Genomic DNA, 25,530 nt, shown 5'->3' with positions numbered 1-25,530 from the left:
CAGAGAGAGAAGCAGGCTCCCCGCTGAGCAAGGAGCCTGATGTAGGACTCAATCCCAGGACCCCGGGATCAAGACCTGAGCCAAAGGCAGACGCTTAACCAACTGAGCCACTCAGGCGCCTGTAAACTCTCATTTCTAAACATTTACATGACTTGAATACTCACAGACCTCTCAAACCCAGTATGGCTCAAACAGAACTCTTGATTTCCCTCGATCCTCCCCAGTTTTGATAATGGCACAGCGTCCATCCTATTACTCAAGGCAGAAGCCACCGAGTTGTCCTGTGTCACAACAGTGACTCCTGTCCATTCCACCTCTCAGACACTGTTCCCAAACATAAGCCAGAGTGCCTCACTCCCTTGCTAGAGCCCTTCAGCGGCTACCTCCAGCCGCCCACCCCATGGCCCATCAGGCCTGCACGTCTGGCCCCACTACCCCTCACTTCACTTCTAGCTGCTTTCTCCCCCCGCGCCCTTCACCTCGAGCCACAACTGATCCTGCAGTAATCACACTCTTCTTCCCTGTACCAGGCCCAGACTTGTGGTTCTTCCCAACTTAAATGCTCTCCCCGCCCCCACAGAGCTACTTCCTTTGCCTTTAGGATGCAGCCTACCTCACCTCCTCAGAGAGGCTTTCCCAACAGCCCTGCCCCAAAGCGCAGTTGTCAGTCTCTACCTGAGCCCTTTCTGTAGTCATGGCATTCAATGTCACCTGCAATAAATGTCTTTGTACCACATTAGAATGAGAGCTCCAGGTGGGCAGGGACTCGGGCTGCGTCTCCCACACCCATCGCTCTGGCTGATGGCAAATATAAAAGGCTAGCTAAAAGGATGAGTGGGGGGTTAAGTCACTTGTCCAAGGCACACAGATTGGTTGAGAGGGAACCAGATTTCTAACCCAGGTCATCTGACTCCAGACCATCTCTCAAGGCCCCACTCAGATCCCAAATTCCCAATCATCCACACATCCTACATGTATTAAGGTCCTAACATGGTACATGATGAAAACAGGGTTGGGTTCTTACCGATACGAGAACTCTGAGGCGAGCAGGTGAGGTGGACAAATAGATGGTCGCCACAGAGCATGACACGTTGCACAGGAGCATGCCAGAGGGACATCTAACCCAGCCTGGGGAAGGGGTATCCAAGAAGATGTCACAAAGGAGACGACACCTGAGCAGCATCTGAAAGATGTTCTGGACACAGGAAATAGCAAAAATGGGAGATAAGAGAGTTTGGCTTGTTTCGAAACCCTCAGGTGGTTTAACATGACTGCAAAGCATTGGGCATGGTGAGTGATAGGGCAGAAGAGAAAGGAGACAGCCAGGGCACTGAGGAGCCCTACAGCCGTGGTTATCCTCACTCTGTGCCTGGGTGAGGGCTGTGCACTTTATCCTGAGATCAGCGGAGAGCCAGGATAGGGTTTTAGGCAGAAAAGTGAGATGAAGGAATTCATCAAGATCACTTTGTGACAACAGATTGGAGGAAATAAGACTGAAGACCAGAAGAGCTTGAAGGGTGTTGCAGCAATTTAGAAAAGAAGTGACAGAGACATAGACTATGGTAAAGGGAGGAGAGGTGCAAGAAAATGGAAACTTCAGTTCAATTAAGAGGTAAGCAATAGGTTTAGGTGGCTGGTGAGGAAATAGGGTCAAAAGAGAAAGAGCCAAAGATAGGGACAGGCTGTCTGCTCTAGGTGAACGGGCAGATGGTGGGACATCCCTGGAGGAGATTTGGGCAGGAGATGGTGAGTTTAGGGCAACAGTGGTGTGTGCTGCTCAGAGGTTAGTGTCCAATTGGAGTTAAAAAATAGGTCCGGATGGAGCTCAGGGAAGTGATCTGGGTTGGATGGAGATTGGGGTTTCCTTAACACGCAGGAGAACTGACAGGAGGGAGAAGGTGAGAACAACCCTGGCTGGGCTGAGCTCTCTTCATCCTGACCATATAGAGCATCTGTTGCCAGCACCAAACAGCTTAGCACTTGTATTCAGACATGCCTTTCCATTTGCTGCCTCTTTTATTGCTCGCTTTCATCCTGAATATGTTTTCCTTCCAACAACACCTTAAGAAACCGCCCAATATTTCACATACTTTCTCCCCACTCTCCATTCACTAGCACAGGGTCGATCAAACAGTTAAGCTTGGTGGTGATAATAATCCTACATAACTACTAGTAACAGTTACTGTTACGTACAAGGCCTCATGTTAAGATCTTAACTCTGCTGTTTTATTCTGTTTTCTCAAGGACCCAAAGAGGTAAGTATTAGGAACTTTATTTTACAAATGAGGGAACAGATGAAGTTACAGAGCATGCCTAAAGCCCCACAGCTGGCAGAGGGAGAAACACGGCATTGAACCTAGCTGAGTATGACCCCAAAGTCTGTGTGCCCTCTCACTGAGCAGGGTGAGGACACTTCTAGTCTGGCTGGGAGGTCACAAGGAAGAGAGGGTACAGATTTGCCAAGTGGCAACCAGGATAGGAACCAGGAGCCTCTCAGGGGAGCTCTAAACAGCCTTGATTCTTGACTCAGTGGCAGAAAGAACTGACAACCAGGGGTGTTCACGGCGGAACAGGTCCCTCAGGAAGCAATGAGCTGCTCATCACGTGGAGGAGACATGATCTTTAAGGAGCCTCCAATCTTGAGCACTTAAGGGAGAACCTGCTGACATTTCAAGGTGGATGATAAGCTTGGCAAAAGTGCCCCCCAAACACTTCAAAGAAAAGTAGTGACGCAGCCAAAGGAAAAAGAATAATTTAAGAAAGCAGATTTCAGGGGTGCTTGGGTGGCTCAGTCGGTTAAGCATCTGCCTTCGGCTCAGGTCATGATCTCAGGGTCCTGAGATGGAGTCCCGCATCGGGCTCCCTGCTCAGCGGGGAGCCTGCTTCTCCCTCTGCCTTCTGCTCCCCCTGTTTGTACTCTCTCTCTGACCAATAAATAAAATCTTGAAAGAAAGAAAGAAAACAGATTTCAATGGGATGGGTGCTTCTGAGGCTCCAAGGGGAAGGGGTGGGAGCAGTGGGAGTGATTTTCAGGGAGAAAACATTAAAAGTAGCAAGAACAACTTCCCCAGGCATGGGACAGGTGGGGGCAAGCTGATAAGCTCTGCGGAAAATGGCATAAGGAGCTGAATCACCACTGGGCATAGACTCCTCCCTTTTTTCTCCATTAACAGAGCACCCATCAGCAGCCTGGCATGAGACCAGAAGCTGCGGGGGAAATGCAGAACAGAGCGGGATGAAGTAACAGTCTCTTCCCCTGGGAGATGCACAGTAGAATCCTCAGGGACAAGATAAAAAGCCAAGTGGCTGAAAAGGTTGGACACATGCAAGATTAAGCACTGAAAGCAAGATAAGAGCCTGAGAACCCGGCAGGGCAGACCCCACCTCCCCTCCCCGCCCCCCCCCCCCGCACCCCCTCAGCACACAGGGAGGAGCAGGGCCAGATGCCTAAAGAGAATCACAAAGCACCAAATCCTGCAGAGAGCAGAAGAGCCAGAGCAAGAATCCAGCAGAAGTCATAAAGGGAGACTGAAAAATGTTCTTTCCATTTACCTGGAAAAAGAGGATAAAAGGAATGTGCTCCTTTATTAGACGGAGAGAAAGCACAAGGGAAAAAAGCAGGGGTTGTGGATGTGTGTTTGTGCTGGGTATGTGTGGTATGCTCCTACATGGGCCTATAAACACAGGCACACTCCACGTGCGTGTGGCAGACAGGTGTCCATTCAGTGCCTCCGGGTGGCCTGCATGAGGCTGTGTTGAGGGTGTGTACAGCTGTGCTTCCATGTGGGTGTGAACAAGGCAATCTGACCTCAGTTCTCTTGACCTCTACTCTACGTGGTCAGTCTCCCTTACACACCTGGACTGTAGATTAGAGAAGGACATGGTGGTCACTGGGAGTCTGAGCTCCCCCACAACAGCAGGCTCTCTCTGCACGTGCAGCTGCCTTCCCCTCTCTGGGCTTCAGTTTCCTTACCTGTAGAACAAAAACATTTAAGCAGTGGTTTTCAACCCAGGATGCAAAGCAGGGGGCACCACTGAAGTTTTAAAATAATAAGAGATACCCAGTACCCACCCTTGCATCACCGAGAATCCCAATCTCTAGAAGAGCCTTCTGATGAAGTCCCTTTCACAAGAGATTCCAAAACTGAGCCTCAATAAGAATGACAAAGGGGCCCTGAGCTCCAGATTCCATTTCCTCTCCAGGAACTTGCTGTCGAGTTGGGAATGCTGTCATGATCTGATGGAGTTTCCCTGAATAGAAGGTTGGATTATCACACCACAGCCAGCACTCCTCTGGGAGAAAAGGCCAATGTGAGGGCTAAAGGAAGACAGACCCCAAACACAAAAGACTCTAACCTGCAGGGCCCTGGAGGAAGACTGACAAGGACAAATCCGAGTTCTGCACTAAGGGACACAACCTAACGGATGAACACAGGAAACTGGTAACAGTAGGAGATCCAGGGGAGAAGAGCTGAAGGGCTGAGGACAGCCGTCAGAGAGAAAGAAGTATAGGTCATTGTGACTTGTAGGTGCCTTTTGAATTTTGCATTGTAGAACTATATTAGCTACCTTTAAAAATCACTGGGGAAAAAATAATCAGCAGAAGCACAGGATCTGGAAGAACCTGGCTGGATATAACTGGGATGCACACAATCTAGGGTTTTAGCTGACAAGCTTACCCTGAGCAGACACAGTGTGGTGGCTGTCAAAATTAGCCTGACCTGCAACTTCATGGTGGACAGGTGGCACTCTCATTAAGTGGGGACTATCCCTCTGTGATCTGTGAAGTTCACTCCCTGTCTGGACTTCTGAGCCCTGGACTGAGCACCACATTCTGAGCAGTATCTGGATTGAACCTAAAATACACCCCGAAAAAAGAAATTGGAGTGGAGAAGGGTCAGGAAACTGGAGCAGGGCAAAGGGATAGGGTTTGTCAGTCCAGGCAAGGAGAAGACTGGGTGGAGAACCACGGAGGTCTTCACATATCTCCACTGGCGAAAGAGAAGAGACCGTTCTTCCTGATGACAGAACTTCAGTTTGGTGTCCGTGAGCACCTGCAGAAAGGTACTTCTGAGCTGGGGAAAAACTTCCTAACCTTTAGATCAGTCTCACAGCCGAATGTAGTGAGCTCCTTGTCATAGGACATATTTGACCTAGGGATGTAGGACCTCCCTCCGTCAGAGATGATACCAGGGAGATTCTTGCATCCACCAGGACACTGAACCTGGTGGACTCTGGGTCTGAACCCACCCTGACTCATGAGGAACACCCCAGATCCTCGAGGACCAGTGCCAGGCCTCGTTATGCAGTACCTCGGGGTTATCCTGCTGTCACCCACTAGTGACATCAACCTAGGGGCAGTGGGGGCACCAATCCAGAGCTGCAGAGCATCAGACCAAAACCTAGGCCTGGAAGGGATCTGGCAAGGCCAACAGGTGTACCCTTCCACGCTTAAAAAACAAAACAAAACATTTACTAAGTGCTTCTGTGTGGCTGGCCAGGGGCTACTGTGGGAGTGAACATGACAGGCAGGTCTTGGCCTGCATTCTAGGGAGGAGACAGAAAACCAACTTAAATCATTCGTAGTTTCCACCAACAAGAAAACTATTAGAAGGCATAAGTGCTACAGAGAGAAATAGGTGTAGGAGGGGGCTCTATGGGAAGTCAGGGATCAAAGAAGGCTCTCTGAGGAGGTGACATTTATTCTGAGCCCTGAATCACTTTGCCTTGGGCAACTGGTCAACAAACAGCACTTGTGGTGTTCACCCACAGGGGCACGAGTCTCTGTTTCAGCAGATGCCCAGCTGCCCTTTGTCAACTTTTTCTCCCTTAGGGCCAAGAAGCCCTTCCCCCAGGAAGCAGCCCTAAGATACTGCGAATCCCACAGGGACACAAACAGTTCTGATTTGGGTGAGGGGCATAACTAGTCTCTAGAGACAATGAGCCTGGGATCAGGTCTGGGAGACGCGCACAATAGCAGTGCTCGCTTCATTGGGTCTTTGTGGGCATTAAATGAGTACATGCACTTAAAGCATCAAAGCGCCCGACACACAGTAAACGCTCAGGAAGGGGCAACTACCTCGATAAACGTCAATAAATGTCAAAAGTTTCGCTCCTGGACTCGGAGGAGGCCAGGACTTCTTCCTGCGCTTCGGTTTCTCCCGCTGTCCTCTCTGGCCGTGGCACTGGGTTCATTCAGGATTAGGATCTCCCGAGCCTCTGCACACCTCTGCGGCCTCGGGGCGGTGTACAGTCGAGGAATGCGAGGCCTCAGGGGCATGGGTGGTGGCCTTTGGGAACCGATGCCTCGGGGGAGCCCATGCCCCGCCCCTCGGTGCCCGCCCCCTAAATGACCCCGCCCTCCACATCGGATGGCCCCGCCCCAGTCCCCCCTTCCCAGCCTTGAGCGGGCCCCGCCTGCGCGCTCCTTTAAGGCAGCCTGCGGGAAGAGAAGAGCGTGTTTCGCCCCCTCCGACGCCGCCGAGGTAGAGGCTTCACCTTTAAGGCGGCGCGGGGACTGCTGGGAAGGCCGGCGGGATGGAGGCGGTGGGACCCGCTCACGGCTGCTGGTCCGGGTGAATCGGCGCGGGAGCCGGAACCTGAGCAGGAGCCGGGTCCGAGCGGGAGGCATAGGTCCGCGCGAGCCGATCAGGCCGGGAGAGGGGCCTCTGGGTTGGCCTAGGGGAGGGGTCGTCGTGGGCGCAGGCTGTGGGAGAACAAGGCCGGCCTGCTGGGAGGGGGCGCGGTCCTGGGTAGCCGGGGGCGGGAGCGAGGCCTTTTCAGGGGAGGGGTCCCCGGGGCGTCGCGCCGGCCTATGGGGAGGGGTCATTGTGGGTGCGGCCTAGTGGGGGGGACGAAGAAGCCGAGATCTCAAGCTCCTGTAGGGGAAGGGTCTCCCAACGGGCTCTGTGACTCGGCCTGCCTGTTGGGGAAGGGGCTGCCCGAGGGGTTGGGGCTGGATCTAGAGGGGTCGGGGCCTCCCGCACGCGAGTGAGCCTCCACGATCCCTGTAGGACCGTCCTCCAGCGCTCTCTGTCCTGGCTAGGGGAGTCCCCGGGGAAGTCCCGAGACTGAGCCGCCTCAGCCGGCCTGAGCTGGTGGTCTGGGCCGAATCCGGGTCCAGCCTCACCGGCCTCACCGCATTGCGTCTCCCGGGCCGAGACGAGCTTGGGCGCGCCCCCTGTAGGCCGAGCGCGGGCACGGTACGGGTTGCCGGCTGGGGGACCCGGGCACCCTGGGGACCCAGGCGTCCGGGGGGCCCGAGGTGTTTACCTAACCCGGGGCGGACGGCGGTGTGGCCCCAGGCCCGGCACCCGCCTGCCCGCCCCCTCGCCTCCACAGGCGGCACGCCATGGCTACGATGGTACTTCCGCGGGAGGAGAAGCTGAGCCAGGATGAGATCGTGCTGGGCACCAAGGCCGTCATCCAAGGCCTGGAGACCCTGCGCGGGGAGCATCGTGCCCTTCTCGCTCCCTTGGTAGCTCATGAAGCTGGCGAGGCGGAGCCCGGCTCACAGGAGCGATGTGTCCTCCTGCGTCGCTCCCTGGAAGCCATCGAGCTGGGTCTGGGGGAGGCCCAGGTAGGCTGGTCTGGGATGCTGAGGTGGGAGGTCACGGGAGGGATGGAGCCTTCCAGAGGAATCCTGGCAATGTAGGAACAGAATCTGGGCAGGGAACCATGTGGCCTCTGGAGCCCATGGTAAGACCTTAGTAAATATCTGTTGAAAAATGAATGGGCTTTGGAAACCCCAGCTGTGCCTTGCCTCAAGAGAGCCTGATCATCCTTTAGCCCCCACACAGAACCCTGTTCCTGACTTCTCTGATGGGTAGCAGAGACTGAATGGCATAGGAGAACAAAAAGAAATCCTTAAGAACCGCCCCCCCCAATTCATTCTCTTATTCATTCCTTCACAGGTAAGTTATCAAGTGCCTACTATGTGCCAGGCAATCTATTGTGTGCCAGAGATACAGGTCCAACAAGAGAGACAAGATCTCTGCCCTAGTCCACTGGGGAGAGAGTCAGAAACACACATACATTTGTCACATATTGTGATAAGTTCTACAAAGAGAAGAACAAGATCTTGTGATAGCTTATAGCAGGAGGTCTTATTTATTGGTCAGGCAAGACTTCTGAGGAAGTGACATTTAAACCAAGACCTGAAGGAAGGAATGAACCGGCCTCCAGAAAAGGGAGGGAGGCGAGAGGTTACATGTGCAAAGGTCCTGAGATAGCAAAGATCTTGTTGTGGTGGGAGAAATGAGAGAAGACCTGTCTAACCAGAGCTTCCTGGGGAAGGAGAGGGACAGAAGAGGCCTGTGGAGAAGGCGGGGGCCAGATCATGCTGCACCTTATTAGCTTGGGTTGTATTCTCAGAAAAGCAGGAAGCCTTTGGAGGGCTTCGGTAGTCAAAAGATAGTCTGCCTTAGATTTTAAAAGCTCCCTTTGGGGGGCGCCTGGCTGACTCAGTAGAACATGTGACTCTTGATCTCGGGGTTGTGAGTTCGAGACCCATGTTGGGTGTAGAGATTACTTTAAAAAAAGAGTCTTAAAATAAATAAATAAAAACTCCCTTTGGCTGAGGTGTGGAGAATGAACCATACATAGCGAGTCAAGGGTGGAAGCAGGTAGCAGGTAGTTAGCAAGCCACTGCTGGAATTCAAGTGAAAAATTGTAGCTTGGACTACAGAGGTGGCCAGGAGGGAGGAGAGAAGGGGCCCAGTTCTAGATGTTCTGGAGGTGGGTCCAGCAGGACCTGGAGGTGGAGTAAGGGAGAGAGAGGAGAGCAGAGTAACTCCCAGATTGTGGCTGGAGCAAGTGAAGGAGACAAGAGAGCCTGGATGATCAGGGGTTCTGTTTTGGTCCTCTTTTACGTTGGGGCTGCCAGGACGATACGCAGATGGAGATATTGAGGAAGCACTGGGGTGTACAAGGAGTACACACTTTCTCCAGGGTAGAGTCTTGGCCCCTTCAAATCTTGGCTGAGATGCCATCTGGCCCCACGAATCTTGGGCAGGTGGTATCATCTTGGTTTCCTTGTCTTTAAAATAGGGCTCACGCCATCTGCTGTATATACTTCCAGGCTGTTTAGGGAATTTTTTAAAAAGCTGGTGGTTGTGGAAACACCTGTCACTTACACATTTGCTAGTCAACTAGAAAATGCAGGGTCCCAGACTGCTTGGCCCTCTGGCAGTGCAGTGTGCTGGTCATTCCCTCCTTGGCCAGTTGGCTGCCAGGTACAGAGATAAACACACAGGGGTCCTCCTCCTAGTGTGTGCAGACACCGACACAGATGGGCAAGAGGATGGCATGGAGGGAACGTGCCCTCCTTTCCTTCGGCTGCAGGAATGACCCTGGCTGTGAAGGGTGGAGAAAGAGTAGAGCCTATGCCAGGCTCCAACGTAGGAAGAGCCTAAAGGCTCAGGAAGAGTCCTAGAGGTTGGAGAGAGGGGGAGGGGCTGAAGCTGAGGCCTTTGGGTCCCCTTCCCTGGTGGTTCCCAGACCATCTGGGGGCTCGGGACTCGTACACCTCTCCTCTCTAGGAGCTGCACAAGGCCAAGGGCTCACCTTGGCAGAAATCAGGATGGGGTCTTTCCGTGGCCCTTCAGCCATTTGTCAGGATTCTTAGGAAATTGCTAGCCCTGGGGCAGGGGGCAATGGGATGGTGGCTGTGGCAGCAGGGCTTAGGTACAACCGCCAGGAGAGACAAAGGAAGAGAATGGCTAGCTCAGGGAATGCGTAGGACCCCAGCTAGCCCTCTCCGTGATGACTCAATGAGGTGGGAATTGGGGTTTTTAATGCAGAGGACTAGCTAGAGGCCCAGGAGAGGGGATGGACTTTCTCAGAGTCCAGTAGAGCCAGCCTAGGAACCCAGGGCTCCTGACCCTGGAAGGAAGGAGCTGGGGTTCCCAAACCTCCTAGGTTCAGGTCTAGTCCAGGACTGTTTGGGGCCTTGGGGGGGGGGGACCTCCTTTGAGAGGAGAACTTGGTGGCCCTCAGCCCTGTAGGTCCTCATAGGCAGGGCCAGGCCTCAACACCCCAGGAGGCCCAGGCTGGGGGGTGGACGAGATTCTAACCCTCATCCATCCTGGCTGGCACCACAGGTGATCCTGGCGCTGTCGAGCCACCTGGGGGCCGTGGAGTCGGAAAAGCAGAAGCTGCGGGCTCAGGTGCGGCGCCTGGTGCAGGAGAACCAGTGGCTGCGAGAGGAGCTGGCGGGGACGCAGCAGAAGCTGCAGCGCAGTGAGCAGGCTGTGGCCCAGCTCGAGGAGGAGAAGCAGCACTTGCTGTTCATGAGCCAGATCCGAAAGCTGGATGAAGACACATCCCCCAGTGTGAGCCCCTACCACGGCCACTGCAAGGCCATCGGGCAGGCGAGCCTGGGAGCAGGGAGGGACATGGAGCCGACTTGGCTCTGACCCAGCCACTGACACTTGGGCTACCACGCCCCTCCTTCCCTGACACTCATTCTGTCCTTCCCAGGAGGAGAAGGGGGACGTCCCCAAAGACTCTCTGGATGACCTGTTCCCCAACGAGGAGGAGCAGAGCCCAGGTGCAGAGGGGAAGCTGGTTCTGGGGGTGGGGGAGGGGAGGGCTGTGTAAACTCCTTGTCCTTGGGACCCAGAGGTCACCAGAAACGGTGACCAAAAGGCCACCATGTTCTTTCCTGCCTCATTTCTGATCATCACATCCCAGCATGTTGGAGTTTAAAAGGCAGGTTTCACATGTTGCTTCTCTCCCACTAAGTTCTGAGAAACAGGTATCACAGTTCAGAGCTTTGGAGCAGCCTGACCTGGGTTCAAGTCCTGCTCTGCCACTAGTCATTCTGGGACCACTGGTTTCCTTCCCTCTCTGAGCCTCCTCTGAAGGTTATGGAGGATGCATGCACAGGACTGAGCCCTAGGCCAGTGCTTGCCTTGCTAATAGCATTGAGCACACATATCAGAGCCTCCTTTCTGCAGATGGGAAACTGGCTCGGAGGTTAGGTGGCTTGCCCTGCAACACACAGCTTGAGGTATTGGGGCTGGGATTCTACCCACTACTGATGGGGAAACAGGCGGAATAGCTAGTGACTTGCCCAGGGCCACATGTCAGGTAGGTCAAAGGCATCGCTATGGTATGGGCATTTGGTACATCTGATCTGCCCTTGGCCTTGCAGCCCCCAGCCCTGGAGGAGGGGATGTGGCTGCCCAGCACGGGGGCTATGAAATCCCAGCACGGCTCCGTACCCTGCACAACCTCGTGATTCAGTACGCCTCCCAGGGCCGCTATGAGGTGGCCGTGCCACTCTGCAAGCAGGCACTTGAGGACCTGGAGAAGACCTCAGGCCACGACCACCCTGACGTCGCCACCATGCTGAACATCCTGGCTTTGGTCTATCGGTGAGGGTGCCTCTGGCCACAGTCATCCATGGGAGTCTGCACGCTTCCTGAAGCCTCCAGCCCTGGGTCACAAACCCTCAGTCCCTGCTGTGGGCCAGGACTGGGCAGCTCATCTCTACTGGGCAGTTGAGCAGCAAAGAGAAGGAGATTATGCCCAGAGAGGGCTGAGCCAACAGGGTACCTGGGCCTCCCCCCAGGCTTAGTCTATTGGAGGAGAAAGGCTTGGGCATAACTATGAATGGGGACAGCACATGAGGACTCGAAGGGAGGCAGCACAGCTTCTCTGATCATTAAGGCTTAAGAAGGGGGGGGGCGTCTGGGGGGCTCAGTCATTAAGGCTTAAGAAGGGTCTTTGGTGAAAGATGAGTTGCCCAGAACATGAGAGGCTTGCAAAAGTTTTCCTTGGCAGAAAGAACAGTATGAGCAAAGGCCCTGGGGAATAGGCAACAAGGTACACTGAGCATGAGGAAGTGGGGGTAGAATCCTGGGGAGTCTGCTCATCCCCCAGCACTCAATGCCCTGGTGAGTTGTGAGTGAATGTTCAAAGTCACCCCAAGCTCCTGGAGGGCAGGGGCTGACCAGGTCTTCCCAAGCTCTGGGTCATAATCATGTCCCTCATCAGTAAATACCAGAGGAGTGACCACAGGTATCTGGGACCAGTAGGGGGAGGGCCTTGGGCTAGAGGACACCCCTCATCATGCTTCTCCCTGCACCCAGGGACCAGAACAAGTACAAAGAGGCTGCCCACTTGCTCAACGATGCCCTGGCCATCCGTGAAAAGACACTGGGCAAAGACCACCCGGCTGTGAGTGAGAGTGGATGGGAGGTGGGGTCTGCCCCTGCCCTGTACTGGGCAGGGCCCCAGGTCATTGAGCCTCCATTCTCCTACCCTCCAGGTGGCCGCAACACTAAACAACCTGGCAGTTCTGTATGGCAAGCGGGGCAAGTACAAAGAGGCTGAGCCACTGTGCAAGCGGGCGCTGGAAATCCGGGAGAAGGTGGGAGCAGGCAGGGCTGGGCAGGCCGACTGGGCCTGGCAGGCAGGGGCCTAGGGCAGCCCTGAGCCCAGCCGTTGGCTCCCACTCCTATCCCAGGTCCTGGGCAAGTTTCATCCGGATGTGGCCAAGCAGCTGAGCAATCTGGCCCTGCTGTGCCAGAACCAGGGCAAAGCTGAGGAGGTAGAATACTACTACAGGAGGGCCCTGGAGATCTATGCCACACGCCTTGGGCCTGATGACCCCAACGTGGCCAAGACCAAGAACAACCTGGTACCCTGGGCCAGGAGTGGGGAGGGAGGAAAGGAGGATGGGGGAGGAAGGAAGGAAAAGGCTCAGCTCCCTTCATCCTGCTCACTCTGGCCCCTTTCCTCCAGGCCTCCTGCTACCTGAAGCAGGGCAAGTACCAGGATGCAGAGACCCTGTACAAGGAGATCCTCACCCGCGCTCATGAGAAGGAGTTTGGCTCTGTCAATGGTGAGTCTCTGACCGCCATGTGCCCCCCAGCTCACACAGCGCAGGCCTGCCTAGCCATCAGCATCCAGGGCAAATACTTCAGCTGGGTGGGCCCTTGTGGGGTCTGGCTGGTTGCCAGCCACTTGTGTGCATGTGTGAAAAACACACACACAACACACAGCCTCCTGGGTCCTGCTGGTACTGTTATACACCCTTTGCATAGCCCCTGCCCTGGGCCCAGAGTCTTTTCCCCTTCCTCTGCTGGGCAATTCCTGTTCACCATGAGGGCCCACCCCAAATGTCTCCCCTGCTAGGAAGCCACCTTCCGGCCCCCAGTGGTCAGTCATTTCCTGCTCTGGGATCACTCGGCCTGGCCTATCATTCAGGCCTAGCATGTGTCTCAGGCTGTGGGCTTGAGGCGTTTAAGGATGTGCTCCCCCCAGCCCTCAATCCCAAGCCCCTCAACCACAGGCTTGTGCCATGTCATCTCCTTGTTCCAGAAGAGGGTCAGTATTGTTTCAAGTCTGTTTTTTGTTCACTCTTTCATTCATTCATTCATTCGTTCATGCATTCAACAAAGCCCAACCCTGATCCTTCCTGGGTACCCCTAACCGCCTCCCCAGACCCCAGTCCTATGTTTCAACCAGGAGAAGCCTATATGGGAGGCTGGTGACAGCCCCCTTTCTCCCCCCAGGGGACAACAAGCCCATCTGGATGCATGCAGAAGAACGGGAGGAGAGCAAGGTAGCTCTATGGGCAGGGCTGGGGTGGTCTGGGTAGGGAGGGTGAGGCTAGGGATGTGTAGAGGGGAGGGACTTGTGCCACCTCCCCTGACCATTCCTTCCCCCAGGACAAGCGCCGGGACAGCACCCCCTATGGAGAATATGGCAGCTGGTACAAGGCCTGTAAAGTAGACAGGTGAGCACAGCAGGACAGGGCTGGAAATAGAGAAGGTAGTAGGGAAACAGCATCCTGGGTGGGGGCCAAGTCCAGGCTCTACACTCCATAATGCTCACCCCCAGAACACACATCTCTTTGTCAACTTGTCTTTCAAGACCTGGGTCACAGGCCACCTGTCCCAAAAAGGCTCTCTGCACTGGGACAGCCCAATTTTCTTGCCCTTGGGTCTCCCAGCTTTTAGTCCTGGTGGCAACATCCCACGTAGGGCTCTGGGGCCGGGTCCCCAACCCTAGGAACCTGGGGTGGGATTCCAAGACAGGAGAGTCTAAGTAGGCTGAGCACAAGGCTGGACACAGGAGGGGAGAGATTCTGGTTGGCCGGATGATTCCTCGGGGCCCAAAGTGGGCCGGATGCTAGGATAGGCCTGTTTCCTGGGGAACACGGAGTTTGAGACTGCCCTGCTGTCCGTCCACAGCCCCACAGTCAACACTACCCTGCGCAGCTTGGGGGCCCTGTACCGGCGCCAGGGCAAGCTAGAAGCTGCACATACACTGGAGGACTGTGCCAGCCGCAGCCGCAAGCAGGTGGGGCAACAGGCATGAGGGGTGTGGGCAGGGACCTGGGTGGCCCTTGTGTTCCCATGAGGATTCAGGGCTCCACCTGATGTGCCCTGCCACCCCCTCAGGGCCTGGACCCCGCAAGCCAGACCAAGGTGGTGGAACTGCTGAAAGATGGCAGCGGTGGGCGGGGAGACCGCCGGGGCAGCCGAGACGTGGCGGGGGGTGCCGGGGCGCGACCTGAGTCTGACCTCGAGGAGGCAGGGCCTGCAGCTGAGTGGAGCGGGGTGAGTCTAGGGGCTGGGGTGGGCCAGGAGGCTAGGTAGTCAGGGTGGCAGAGACAGACTTATCCACCCTGCAGGACGGCAGCGGCTCCTTGCGGCGTAGCGGCTCCTTTGGGAAGCTCCGAGATGCCCTGAGGCGTAGCAGTGAGATGCTGGTGAAGAAGTTGCAGGGTGGTGGCCCCCAGGAGCCTCCTAACCCCAGGTGAGCCTCTGCCCCAGATGGGCCCTCCACCTAGGGTGAGCCTCTCAAGAACCCACCCCATGGCCCACCAACCCCAGATGAGTTCCTGATCCAAGAGAACTCCCTCATCTCCCTCAAGCTCCACCACCCACCGGATATACTCCCCTCCCATCAGCCTCCCTCTCCAGCCCCAACCTGACCCTTTCCCACATCCTCCCCAGTTCCACCCTCAGCAAATCCAGGCATTCCTTTCTCCTCAGGATGAAGCGGGCCAGTTCCCTCAACTTCCTCAACAAGAGTGTGGAAGAGCCAGTCCAGGTATGGCCGGGTGGGTGTTGGGGCACTGGGCAGTGAGGCCCAGGCCCCAGAGCCCAAAGACTGCATGTCCTCTGTACTTGCCGAGCTTGTCAGTCATGTCTGTTTATCTAGAAACCTTTCCAGCTCTGTGCCAGGCCTGGCTTTGGGCTGGACACCGGGAAGACAAATGAGGGAAACCAAGCTCCTGCATGGGGTGGACATGCAAGTGGCCAGTGCCAACACAGGGATGCGTGGGGGTGGGCAGGAGTGCCAGAGCACCAGGACACGGTCAGGGGCCCAGCTCAGGGACTCTGGCTGATCAGGCGCCTTCTGGCCAGGGAAGTACAGCCTGGCAGCAGCGAGAAGCTGAGCCGCCTGCCCCCTCTGCCCACAGCCTGGAGGCACAGGCTTCTCTGACAGCCGCACCCTCAGCTCCAGCTCCATGGACCTCTCCCGACGAAGCTCCCTCGTGGGCTAATCCTGAAGGGGCAGCGCCAGAGCCTCCACCCGGCACTGCCCCCATCCCCAGCCCTTCGCATGGGCCTGCTGCTTGCCCCACCTGTCTCCCCCAAGGACCCCCGTCTTTTCTGTTCAATCTCAGGGTAACCTCCTCCCTTGTCATCTCAGCCTAAGCCCTGGAGGCTGGGCCTGCCCGCTCCAGCTCTACCCCTTATTTATTCCATCCAGCAGGGCCCCCTCTTCTTTAGGTTCAGGGCCAGGTGAGGGACTGGCCAGGATCTCCAAGGTAGAGACTCAGTGGGCCGCCCTCCCCAGGCCTCCGAGCCAAGAACACTAAGCACCTGCCGTCCCTTCAGCACTCCTGCCCTCCTGCCCCTCCGGCCGTTGCTTCTGTATATAGAGAAATAAGTTATTGGCCGCGCCCCTCCCCTCAGTCCACGGTACTGCCCTGTTCTCCCTTCACCCTGCCCTTCTCTAGTGGTACCGCCCAGGCCTTAATCACCCCCATTCCGCGCGGTGGTATCTTCCAGGCTCTACATCTCGGGGGCGGCGCCTCCCCAAAGGGTTCCCTGGGCCTTCTCGCGCTCCTCCTGGCCTCTGAGGGACGAGTTGAGCCCCACCATCGCCCCGTGCCCCAGGACGGAGAGCCCTCCCCTTGCCCATCCTCTCACCGCCGGGCCCTGCCCAGCATCCCGGCCTTATGCACTGCCCCTCCCGCCCGGCCCCGCCCAGGCACGGACTGACCCCGCCCCGGGCACCGCCCGTCGAGCCATCCTGCCACGCCTCTTCCCACGCCTGCCGCTTCTCGCTAGGGGCGGTGATGGCCCCTGTGGCAGGAGGGGCTGCCCCAGTTGCGGGGGGGTGAGGCGGTCGCTCTCTATTTTCAAATGTTGCTGTAGAAATAAAGACCGTTTGAATCTGAGCCGGGCTTGTTTTGGGGCGGAGGCCAAGGGCCCCCAGCGTCTCTAGGTTGAGGGTGAGGTCGGGAGAGGTTGCGAGCGAGCGAGCATCTGTGTCGCTCACGTCCGGTCCCGCGCTGCTGGAGCCCAGATATTTTGCTCCTATCCCGGGTTTGTTTGGGGGCCTCACAGATTGAGTTTTTTCTAACAACCTTCATTTCTGAGGCTCTGGAGACCGCGGGATTTGAACTCTGCCCCTTCCTAAGCTGTTTGATCTTGAGCGAGTTACCGAGACTAGACCTTTTCCATCTATAAAATGTGGGTGACGACACCCTCCGGGGGCTGCGTCTGAGTTAGGAGTGCCAGCGCACCAAGAACCCCAAATAAATGAACTAATGCTAACAACTCCGGGAACTGCGAGGGTAGGGATGACTACCTCTGCCAGACAGACGTGAAATGTGTCAACCCCAGCCCAAAATTGACCTCTCATCGTCGGAACGCGTCAGGTCCCCGAGAGCTGGCCTCAAGCCCAGGTACAGCTATAGGGAGCGAACTACAAGTCCCAGAAGGCAATGCGCGGCGGCGATGGGGCGTGGGCTTGGAGCGGCTGTATCGGGTTTGCGCCTGCGCAACGGCAGGGTTGGGGGGGGGTGAGCTGGGCAAAGTAAGGAGACTACAAGTTCCGAGAAGCAATACGGCAAGGCCCGAGTCGGGAATGTTTGCGCCTGCGCGTCGCGGGCGGGGCCTCTGGGGCGGAGCGGCCACCATCTTGGAACGGGAGGCGGAGCAGAGCTGACTGGGAGCGACCGAGCGGGCCACCGCAGCCGCCATGAACCCCGAATAGTGAGTGAGCCCCGCCCGCGCCGTCCGGCGCAGCCTCGATCCCGAGTACGGGGCTGTACGCTTACCGGGGTTGTCCGGCCTGGGTCAGACTGAGCGGCGCCCCCACATCCGGGTCCCTCTTCCGCTGACCCCCCCCCCCACATCCGGGTCCTGCCCCTCCCCCCGGGGGCCCCAGGACCCCGGTTCGGCACCCCAAGTTCTTGCACCCGGGACCCAGACACTGCGACCCCAAGGGGTACTACTTGGAGCCCGAAGCACCGGCCCCTAACAGGCCTTATTGGTCAGGTGACCCCGCAGCCTCGGTCTCTCCAGGCCTCAGTTTCCCCACCTGCTGCTTGCAGTGGCGGTCTGGGTGCTGACGACGGTCCCGGCGTTTTGGAGCCGGTCCAGACTCGGGCCCTTTAGGTCTGACAGTAAATCTTTTCTGTTTTTCCCGTTCTCCCGGAATCCGGTTCCTGGGGCTGGTCGGACGCGGGAGGCCCCGAGGTGCCGCTCTGGGTTGCTCTCCCGGAGGTCCTCCCCTCCGGGGCTGCCGCTTCGCCCCTTGCTGGGTCTAGCTGTTCTGCCGCTCCTGGAGGCCAGTCCCTTCCCGCCCTCTCCTCACCTTTGCGCAGGCCCCCTGCGCGACCGTCACACCCCTTCCCTTCGCCGTCACGCTGCCGATGAAGTGCAGATGAATGTGGCATTTGTTTCTCCCCTTCCAGTGGGATTCTCTGTACTTCAGACTCTCCTCACTTCTTGGTCACTCCCCCTGCGGGTAGGTGGCCCACATCTCATTGACAGTTTTCCCCAAGTGTCCGTTGTCTTCTTCCTCTTCTGCCACTTCCTTTTTCTCCTCCAGATCCAGGCCTCAGATTTCCTTGGGGAAGGGTGAAGCTCTGAGCTGGATTATAAGGGACACAGAAGGGAACCAACAGGCTCTCACAGAGACTTTGGAGTCTGAACCTGGTTTCCAGTCTTAAAGTTAACAGCTGTGTAACTTAGGGCAAGTCACTTCCCTCTTCTGACCTCTGGTTTCCTCATTAGTTGGGAATAACACCATCCACTTCATAGAGCTGATGTGAGGCTTAAATGAGATGATGCATTTGCAGTATTTAGCACAGGGCCAGGTACGAAGTAGGAACTCAGTACATTTTAACTGCCATCATTGGTACTCGTTGACCGCCTCTTCTTAGAGGCTTCATACCAGGCTCTTATTCTTTACTCACTTAACAAGCTCTAGGCTGGGCCCTAGCTTCCATTTCTGGGGCCTCCCCTGCCGAGCCAGGTGGGCCCCAGGGCAGTGAAGGGGGTTCCCCAACTAGGCCCTACTGGCCCAGAGACCACGGAGTCTGTTAGGTCTCAGGGTAGGACACCCAGCTTTTTCTCCTGAGGATTGTGATCCTTGGTGGCAGGTCATGTCCCTCTCTGCCTCGGCTTCCTTCTCTGTGAAGTGGAAATTCAGACTCAGTCCTTTGGGCCAGCTGTAATATAGGAGGTGGTCAGCCCTCCTCTTCCCAGGACTTGTGGGAGGATACTGTGAACAACTTAATACTCTAAACCAAGGCAAGCCTCACATCATGGGAGAAGGCCATAGTTGTGATTGCAGGATGGCATGGTGGGTGGGCTTCCTGCCTTCCTTCATGCCTTCCCATGCTTTCTTTCTAGTGACTACCTGTTTAAGCTGCTTTTGATTGGTGATTCGGGCGTGGGCAAGTCATGCCTGCTTCTGCGGTTTGCTGTGAGTAAGAAGCCTCCCATACCATCCACCTGGGGTCCTGGCTGGTGGCAGGAGGGAGGGAGACAACCCAGAGCACAGCAGTTGCAAGACCTTGGAACCAAGGATGAAGTCGCAGGACCTCCTAGTAGCATCTCTAACTGAACAGAGACACAGGGCTGCAGGATGGGGTGCTGAGAATGGGGGCTTAGCAGTTACAAGCTTGGCCGGGGCAGGAACCTGGAGGTAGATTTTCCAAATGGACTTTGGGCCTGTTCACCTAGGTCATTGGTCCCTACTTTTCCAGGATGACACATACACAGAGAGCTACATCAGCACCATCGGGGTGGACTTCAAGATCCGAACCATTGAGCTGGATGGCAAAACCATCAAACTTCAGATCGTGAGTGTTGCTCTTCCCAGTCCCTGGTACAGAAGCAGCCATCTTGGGAGCGGTGGAGGCTCTGGGCAAGTAGCCCAGGGCTCACTTGCCTTTCTCTCCTACTGTCTTGTAGTGGGACACAGCTGGTCAGGAGCGGTTCCGGACCATCACTTCCAGCTACTACCGGGGGGCTCATGGCATCATTGTGGTGTATGATGTCACCGACCAGGTACTCCTGGGGTCACATCTCCAGTTTTGTCTCCTCATCTTCAGGTCTTTGGTTTTTGTTTTTTTAGGATTTTATTTTTTTAAGTAATCTACACACCCAGCATTGGGGTTGAACTCACAGCCTCAAGATCAAGAATCACATGCTCTACTGACCGAGCCAGCCAGGCACTCCAGGTCTTTGGTTCTTGTTTCTTTTTACTCTTCCCATCCTCTCTTCCGGATGATGCCCGGAAGGGAGACTGTACTTGGACTCATTTCACAAGGAGGGAAACAGCTGCAGAAGTGCATCCTCTGAGGCCCCGCTGCAGGGCGTTGGCAGAAACAGGCCTCACACCTCCTAGCTAAACTTGCCACCTTATTCTAGACTTTCTAGGCACCTATGTTTCGTAGGGGTTTAGTCAGCTAATCGGTTGCTGTGCTGGGCCCATGACTTCCTGTGTGAAGACACTGTGGAGAAGCGATTGGAGGGCTTTAGACAAGGAGGTGAGGGAGCCCTGCGCTCTGGGCGCATTGTGAGCAGAGTTGGAGCCCTGTGTCTGCTGTGGCCCCATTAGTCGGGTGTCACTAGCAGTGGTGGTGCTATTAACAGGCTGAAGCAGTCCCACCGTACCTTACGGTGTATAGAACTTGTCACGGCCTCTTAGCACTCTAAAGAAGTCTGTATTAGGTTCCCATTTTACAGATGAGGAAATGGGTCGGAGTGGTGAGGAGACTTGCTTGGGGCCGTGCAGTTAAGTGGCAGCAACAGAAAACCTGGGTGTACTGATTCTGCCTCCTTTACTCTTTCTGCTAAACCTTGTTGCTTAGTGGGGACCAGGCCCTGGGGACATGGAAATGCTTACATCAGCCCTGCGCCTGGAGGAGTTCCTGCTCCGAGGGGCAGCTGGGCCCTTGGGCTCACCAGGAACTCATGATGTCTTCTGGACAACAAGCTGTGTGTGGACTGTGCTCTACTCAGAGGTCATCAAGGACCTCTAGCTGCCAAGTTCCACGACCTCATTTCAGTTCTGCTCTGATTGGCCTCTCATGGCTTTTACCTTCCTTCTCCTCCCTCTCCTTGGGAAGTTTACTATCTCCAGCTCGCCTACCTCTTGCTGCATTAGCTTCTCTTTTCAGTGACTTTTTACTGGTTTGCCCTGTACTATCACCACCACACTCCCTGCCTTTCCTCCAACCCCCCCCCCCGCACCCAGTCCTGTGCTTCCTGACTCTCCCTGCACGGGTCTGGTCACTTTGTAGTTTGGCTTCTGTCTTATGTTCTGTGATTCCTGTGTATACAGTTACCACTGTGGGTATTCTCTCTGTTCTACTTTGCTGGCACTTTTTTTTTTTAAGATTTTATTTATTTATTTGACAGAAAGACAGCGAGAGAGGGAACACAAGCAGGGGGAGTGGGAGAGGGAGAAGCAGGCTTCCCACGGAGCAGGGAGCCTGATGCGGGGCTCGATCCCAGGACCCTGGGATCATGACCTGAGCCGAAAGCAGACGCTTAACGACTGAGCCACCCAGTCGCCCCTACTCTGCTGGCACTTTGTGTAGTAATTCTAATCTTCATGTGAAATAAGTGTGGGGTCCCTGTTTTCCAGATGAAATATGCTTAGGGAGGTGTTAGGTAACTTGCCCACGGTCTCATAGCTAGGAGGGGCAAGGCTAGTGTTGGCTTCTGAACTTACCCTTCCCTGCCCCTAGCCAACCTCTGCTGAGCTCCAGATCATCTTCAGAACTCAGCATGTCCAGCACTGTCCTCACCCTCTCTCCCTAAACTGGCTCCTGCATCCCCATCTTTGTAACAGAGTTCCTGTTGGCCTGACCAGAAAACTCCTCCCTCCCCTCTTTCTCCCCTCTGTTCCTCATCCCCCACTTCTCTTTCAAGTCCGTTCCCTTGTAACAATAGCAGTGATGAGGATGACAGCAGCTCCTGCTAATTAAGTTCTTGTTATAAGACAGGACTGTGTTCCATTATCTTTTGCGTACAACAGCCCGACTGGGAGCTGCTGTTTTATCAAAATGAGAAAGCTGAAGCTCAGAGAGGTCAGGTGACAATTCTAGGGTCACACAGTAAATGGCAGAGCTGGGGCTTACCCAAAATGGTCTCATTCTAAATCCTGTGCTCTCCCTTGCCTCACTCCCTGGCTCAGGGCTCATCTTCCCTAGATTATTTCAGCCACCTCCCAGTTGGTCGCCGTCTTCTTGCCAGTCTGATCTGGCCTCTGCACTCCTGTCCGGACTGTCTTCCCAGAACACAGGTGTGCTTCTGCTGCTCCCTTCCTAAGGAAACCTTTCATGGGCTCCTGGTTGTCCAGTTTAGCCAGGCTAAGACCTTCCATCCTCTGGCCTGCCTCCTTCCCCCTCCTTCTGTGCTCAGGGCCTGTGTCTCAGCAGCCTTCCGCTTCTCCTTGCTCCCCAGAGGCACCGTACCCGTCCCGAAGCTTGACCTGGTGTAGGTCATCTCCTCGCCTTGCACCTTTGCCATCCTTCCTCTTGCTCCCACACAAGGCCAGTTCGTCCCTTCAGACGTAGGTCAGCCGTAGTCTCCCCGGGCAGAGGCGGTCCTGGAGCTCCGGCAGCACTCATCACCCTGTTTCGCCATTGTGTGTGTGTCCTGGTCTAGTCCTCCACCGTCCCTTGAGTGCCTTAGGGCAGGACCCAGGCATTGGTCCCTTCTTTGTCCACAGGGCCCAGCACAGGGCCCAGCCTGGGACATGGCATCAGGTGTACATTTGAACCCAGTGGGATATCACCACACACCTCTGATTCCTCAGAAGGGAAAGTGTGGCTCTAGCCCAGCCATGTTACTAAAAGTTCTGTCTTTGTTTACGAGCCAGGGGGTAGGGAGTGACCAGCTGTTGGGATAGCCGGTCTGAGCAAGGAGGCTGTTAGTGCCAGAAGCAGGACGAATGTCTGGCTCTGTTCCCAGGATACACGTCTCCCTCATAGGCCAGGATCTCCTCTGTGAGGACCCTCCACCTACCATTGGGCTGAAAGACTTCCTACCTTTCAGGGATCTTAAGGCCACTGTGGGAACTTTGTGATTCTTGCTAACTTGTTCCCCTCCATTTCCGTCTCCTCTCTGGTCTCTCTCCTGTTGTCATTTGCTCCCCACATGTTTTTGGCCTTTTCTGTGTCTTGGGGAAACTAGCTGCAGGAAGCAGAGCTGGCTGGCCCTTAGGCCTAAGCTGTTTAGGTATTAGGGCTGTTGGCAGACAGCTAGTGCTGTGCCAAGTTTGGCTTTGAGGGTGTCCGATGGAGTGGGTCAGGGAGGAGATCTAAGCCTGGAGGAGAGAGAGCTTCCTCTGGGTTCCTGAGCTCAGGACTCCTGTCTCTCTCGGGAGCCCAGGGAAACCCCCTTCAAAAGCCCCTGTTCTCCTGGCCTTGAGTTGGGGTGGGCGTTTGGGAGCAAAATAACTTTTGATTCTGGCTCCTTTAGGAATCCTATGCCAACGTGAAGCAGTGGCTACAGGAGATCGACCGCTATGCCAGTGAGAATGTCAATAAGCTCCTGGTGGGCAACAAGAGCGACCTCACCACCAAGAAAGTGGTGGATAACACCACAGCCAAGGTGGGTGGGGCCTGGGTCGGGCCACCCAGGGTGGGCTGGGCTCTGCTGCCCCTCACCCCTCCTTTCCCTCCTCTTCTCTCTTCTTCCCTTGTCAGGAGTTTGCAGATTCTCTGGGTATCCCCTTCCTGGAGACGAGTGCCAAGAACGCTACCAATGTCGAGCAGGCATTCATGACCATGGCTGCTGAGATCAAAAAGCGGATGGGGCCTGGGGCAGCCTCAGGGGGTGAGCGGCCCAACCTCAAGATCGACAGCACCCCTGTGAAGCCAGCTGGTGGCGGCTGTTGCTAGGAGGGGCACGTGGGGTGGGACAGGAGGGGGCACCTTCTCCAGATGATGCCCCTGGAGGGGACAGGAGGTGCCTCCCTCTCCTGGGGCATTTGAGTCTGTGGCTTTGGGGTGTCCTGGGCTCCCCATCTCCCTCTGGCCCATCTGCCTGCTGCCCTGAGCCCTGGTTTTGTCACGGCCCCCAAGGGAGGACACCCAGGACCTTTGGCTGGGGTGGGGATGTGGGCTTGCTCTGCTGCTGCCTCTAGGTAACTTTAAAAGCTACCCTCCCACACACCTTTCCTTGGGATGAGGGCTCCTCTTGTTTCCCTTCCTTGTCCCCCATGTATGCTGCAGTGGGTTTCTTTCCTTACCCTTTTACCTTCTCCCCCCACTTACGTTCCCCAAGAGCTGGGAGCCTCCCTGGCCTCTACAGTCCCTGGCTGCAGTCAGCGCCGGGGGCCAGGAAGGGACCAGGGGATCCAGGACCCAGAATCCAGGGCCCTGGGCTGGACCTCAGGAAGGGCATGGGGGCCATAGGGGCCCAGCAGCCCACCGTTGCCTCTCCTCCCTGCCTCTTTTCCCCGCCCTTTCCATACTCACAGCTCCAGCCGTCCAGCTGTGGTGGGGTCTGAGCACATCTAGAGCAGGTGGGCGGGCAGCCATGCTGGGCCTGTGTCTTGAGCCCAGAGGGAGCCTGCTCTTGCCACCCCCTGCCCTGCCAGAGCCAGGCCCATGTGCTGCCTGCCCACCGTGCCCCTTTGTCCCCATGGCAGGCAGAGGCGGAAGGCCCACCGTGCCAGAGGCCAGGCACCAGCCTTAACCCTCACTCTGCCAGCACCTCTTCCCTTTCCCTGAGGCAGCACATCTGGCTTGTTCTCCCCCTTCTGTTCTTTGGAGCCTATGAGGGCAGGTCCTCATACCCTGTCACCACTACTCCTCCGGGGAATGTGGGTGCAAACCCAGGGTCCGGGGCCTCTCCCCTCACCCCCTCCCACCCAGGATCCTAGCCCCCTGCCCTCTGGCACAGCTTCTTCCTGCAGAAAAAACAAACCTTGGTCTCTACCTGAAAAGCCATGTACCTTGTGCTGTCTCTCGCCTGTCCCACCTGTGCCCTGCCCTCCAGCTTGTATTTAAGTCTCTGGGGTGCCCCCACTCCCAGTTTCCCCACTCTGGTGTCATGTCAGGCATTTTGCAAGGAAAAGCCACTTGGGGAAAGACAGAAAGGACAAAAAAAAAATAAATTTCCACTGGCCCTCGGGTGAGCCGAGGGTTTTTGCAAGGAAGTTGTGGTGGTTGAGTGTGGTCTGTGGTGGGAGCTGTCTTGGGGTGGGAAACGGAACTGGGGCCCTGGGCTTGGCTGGCTGTACAGGGGTCCTCGCTTGAGCTGTGTGTCCTAGGGTTGCTGTTGAAAGTCCTTGACCCACTTCCTAAAGCCAGGAGTGCTGCCTGCTTTTGCTTCTGTGGGATGTCCCCACGGGGCCCAGCACGGTTCCGGCAGCTGGGGAGCGGGCGGCCATCAGCGAGTACCTGGTGAGCCGCGGCCAACACCCACACAGGCGCACATCCATTGGGCCTGGGAGGTCGGGCTGCAGACGTACCCATCATGCCTGGCCCGCATCCCCTTCTGCCCCCTCTCCCACCTATGCTCCGGGTTCAAGCCAGGTGTCCCTGCCCCCCTCGGACAGTGCCAAGTTCCTCCCACTTAGGACCTCAGCCTGGCCTCCCAGGCCATTGTGCAAAATACAGTATGTGAGGGTAGGGGTGTGTGTGCTCCTCCGAGTGGACCGAACTCGTGTGACGCGGGGGGTGGAGGCGGGCGCCTGCCAGGGATGTGCGTCCATGCCTACGTGTCCCTGAGGTTGGGGCGGGGGTGGCGCCCGGGCCGGGCGGTGCATGCGGAGGGGCGCACGGAGACCCGGCCCCGCCCGAGGCCGTTCGCACCGCGGCCCCGCCCCCGGCTCCGCCCCGCCGGCTTCGCGGGCTGGAGAGCGAGGGAGCCGCGGGCGAGGGATCGCAGGATGAGCGATCGCGGCCCGGGCAGCCGGCAGCGGACGCGCCCCCCGAGCCCACCGGCCCGCGCCCCGCGCGCCCCACGGCCCCGCGGCCCCGGTCCCGGTGATGCTCAAGATCGGAAGAGCGTCATCTAT

The 25,530-nt window shown here is 56.5% G+C and overlaps 2 protein-coding genes across 5 annotated transcripts; both read left to right on the top strand.

The window, feature by feature from the left end:
• The first annotated feature begins 6,526 nt into the window (after positions 1-6,526).
• KLC2 (kinesin light chain 2) lies at positions 6,527-16,423 on the top strand. Of its 3 annotated transcripts, none has more exons than XM_021685066.1 (16): positions 6,527-6,633; positions 7,305-7,579; positions 10,101-10,331; positions 10,480-10,549; positions 11,156-11,378; positions 12,096-12,183; positions 12,275-12,376; positions 12,473-12,646; positions 12,751-12,850; positions 13,524-13,573; positions 13,680-13,747; positions 14,205-14,313; positions 14,415-14,573; positions 14,648-14,772; positions 15,012-15,069; positions 16,038-16,423. In XM_021685066.1, the coding sequence occupies exons 2-16, from the start codon at positions 7,352-7,354 to the stop codon at positions 16,248-16,250; spliced, it is 1,998 nt and encodes a 665-aa protein (XP_021540741.1). In that variant the 5' UTR covers positions 6,527-6,633; positions 7,305-7,351; the 3' UTR covers positions 16,251-16,423. The 3 variants fall into 3 exon arrangements, with proteins under 3 accessions (XP_021540741.1, XP_021540743.1, XP_021540744.1); XM_021685068.1 differs by having other exon boundaries at positions 15,443-16,423; XM_021685069.1 differs by lacking the exon at positions 14,415-14,573.
• Positions 16,424-17,125: 702 nt separating this feature from the next.
• RAB1B (RAB1B, member RAS oncogene family) lies at positions 17,126-24,666 on the top strand. 2 transcript variants are annotated; one of them, XM_021685070.1, is made up of 6 exons: positions 17,126-17,249; positions 18,897-18,969; positions 19,253-19,348; positions 19,461-19,556; positions 22,983-23,114; positions 23,210-24,666. In XM_021685070.1, the coding sequence occupies exons 1-6, from the start codon at positions 17,236-17,238 to the stop codon at positions 23,402-23,404; spliced, it is 606 nt and encodes a 201-aa protein (XP_021540745.1). In that variant the 5' UTR covers positions 17,126-17,235; the 3' UTR covers positions 23,405-24,666. The 2 variants fall into 2 exon arrangements, with proteins under 2 accessions (XP_021540745.1, XP_044775158.1); XM_044919223.1 differs by lacking the exons at positions 19,461-19,556; positions 22,983-23,114 and having other exon boundaries at positions 17,232-17,249.
• Positions 24,667-25,530: the final 864 nt, after the last annotated feature.

This window comes from Neomonachus schauinslandi, chromosome 11, assembly GCF_002201575.2.
Source record: "Neomonachus schauinslandi chromosome 11, ASM220157v2, whole genome shotgun sequence".
NCBI lineage: Eukaryota > Metazoa > Chordata > Mammalia > Carnivora > Phocidae > Neomonachus > Neomonachus schauinslandi.
The sequence above is the reverse complement of the archived record's forward strand: the minus strand, read 5'-3'. Positions and strand labels throughout refer to the sequence as shown.

Coding starts and splice junctions, on each gene's coding strand:
- KLC2 (XM_021685066.1), top strand. CDS start 7,352: ATGGCTACGATGGTACTTCCGCGGGAGGAGAAGCTGAGCCAGGATGAG. Junction 13,574..13,679: donor AAGAACGGGAGGAGAGCAAG/GTAGCTCTATGG, acceptor TCCTTCCCCCAG/GACAAGCGCCGGGACAGCAC. Junction 14,773..15,011: donor CAGGAGCCTCCTAACCCCAG/GTGAGCCTCTGC, acceptor CTTTCTCCTCAG/GATGAAGCGGGCCAGTTCCC.
- RAB1B (XM_021685070.1), top strand. Junction 18,970..19,252: donor GCCTGCTTCTGCGGTTTGCT/GTGAGTAAGAAG, acceptor CTACTTTTCCAG/GATGACACATACACAGAGAG. Junction 23,115..23,209: donor TGGATAACACCACAGCCAAG/GTGGGTGGGGCC, acceptor TTCCCTTGTCAG/GAGTTTGCAGATTCTCTGGG.